This window comes from Poeciliopsis prolifica, unplaced genomic scaffold, assembly GCF_027474105.1.
Source record: "Poeciliopsis prolifica strain line A6 unplaced genomic scaffold, Auburn_PproV2 SCAFFOLD120, whole genome shotgun sequence".
Classification (NCBI taxonomy): Eukaryota; Metazoa; Chordata; class Actinopteri; order Cyprinodontiformes; family Poeciliidae; genus Poeciliopsis; species Poeciliopsis prolifica.
This window is the reverse complement of record NW_026562495.1, coordinates 85,238-86,833: the sequence shown is the minus strand read 5'-3', so window position 1 is coordinate 86,833 and position 1,596 is coordinate 85,238. Positions and strand designations below refer to the sequence as shown.

Sequence of the window (1,596 nt, the reverse complement as noted above, 5' to 3'; positions counted from 1 at the left end):
TCAAAACAAACCAAAAATACATATTTAACACAAGGCTAACTCAAAACAAACCAAAAATACATATTTAACACAAGGCTAACTCACCTCCTCTGGAGGATTTCGGACTTTCTGAAGGTAACGCTTCACCACTTCCTCTGGTGTTTTGCCTGTGAGGGAAAAAACCCCAACAAAGATAGACCAAGCTTATTATAGGTTTTATCAGTCAAAAACAACACGGCAGCACAAGCCAAGAGGCCCACCTTTCCGAGCTTGCTTCTTTGTGGTTTTGCGGCAGCTCTGGCTCAAGCCAGGCACAGGTTTGATGTCGCTCTTGCTGACAGGTGGGGGATGAAGTACCAGTTTAGGAGGGCGTGTGAGGCAGACAGGAAGTCCCGCAGCACTCATCAGGATGCCCGTAATACCTGTGAACAGCCAGTGAGGCGAGGACATATTAATCCTGCCTTCCAAATACAGCACCTTGCAAAAGTAATGAGAACACCTTCAACCTTTTCATCTGTGCATCTTATTTGTCGGAAGTAGTTCATAATTGTGAAATGGATGTAAAATTACATATATTTACTATTAAAACTCCAATGTATGTTTCAGACCTGCACATCTAAAGACCGTCTTTACCATAGATTCACCTGAATCCAGCAAATTTCACATCTTACCTCTTATTATAATTTGGCTTTATATCTGGATTTTGACTTGGCCATTTTAATACCTGAATATATTTTGAGCAAACCCATTCCATTGCATCAGATCAGAGCTCCTTTCATATATTTGCTTTGTCCTCTACATGTTTTGTGGTAATCAGCAAACATAATTTTATATGGAACTTCATACAGGTTTCTATCAACAATAACTTTTCACTTGCCCATCCACTTCGTAAGCATCCCACTAATAAAGTTTTTTTTGTTGTTGTTTAATCAAAGCAGTTTAATGTTTTTGATGAGGCTGTTTGTATATTTTTACCTGCCAAGGCAGGATGCACAGGGCTGGATCCATTCAGGTTCTTTACTGGAACTGTTGGCACTCTGAAACACAAGAAAAACACAAACTTCTGTTAATCCGCAGACACACAGCTGCCACAGACAGAAGCCACATGACTGATTGGCCGGGTCAGCTCAGCACAAGGCCGGGCCATCAGATTCTGATGAGTCACATGTGAACAGGTACAGTCAGCAGCATATGCTCGCTTCCGGTTCAAGACGTGTCACCAGGTTAAGAGGCTTTTTGCCGAGTCATGTGAAGACAGGAGCAGATGCTCCGTGTCAGGACGCGACATACTGTCCTGTAATTTATCCAGATTTACCACTTCAAACTGTTTATGGCTTAACAGCATGATCGAACCCTCAGCTGACTGAGATTTTATAAAAAAAAAAAAAAAAGGACTTAATATAAGAACCGTGCTGCTGATTATTCTACAAAAGCCAAACAAAAACAAATCACGTACGTCAACTGAGCAACATTAAGCGTCAGATTAAATGTTTGCCAATCACAGTTACCACAGAGACAAACTTTTAAGTTAAAAAAAATCTGAATCACCAGCTTTGATTTGTGTTTAATTTAGATAGATAGATAGATAGATAGATAGATAGATAGATAGATAGATAG

At 40.2% G+C, this 1,596-nt stretch overlaps 1 protein-coding gene across 2 annotated transcripts in view; it reads right to left on the bottom strand.

The window, feature by feature from the left end:
• Positions 1–1,596, bottom strand: part of dtx4a (deltex 4, E3 ubiquitin ligase a) — a 14,813-nt gene that overhangs the window by 2,703 nt on the left and 10,514 nt on the right. For both annotated transcript variants that reach the window (XM_055024470.1, XM_055024471.1), the window contains 3 exons: positions 955–1,016; positions 240–401; positions 85–146 (listed from right to left, as the gene is read on the bottom strand). In XM_055024470.1, the coding sequence (XP_054880445.1) occupies positions 85–146; positions 240–401; positions 955–1,016 (286 nt within the window). The remainder of the gene's footprint in view (positions 1–84; positions 147–239; positions 402–954; positions 1,017–1,596) is intronic.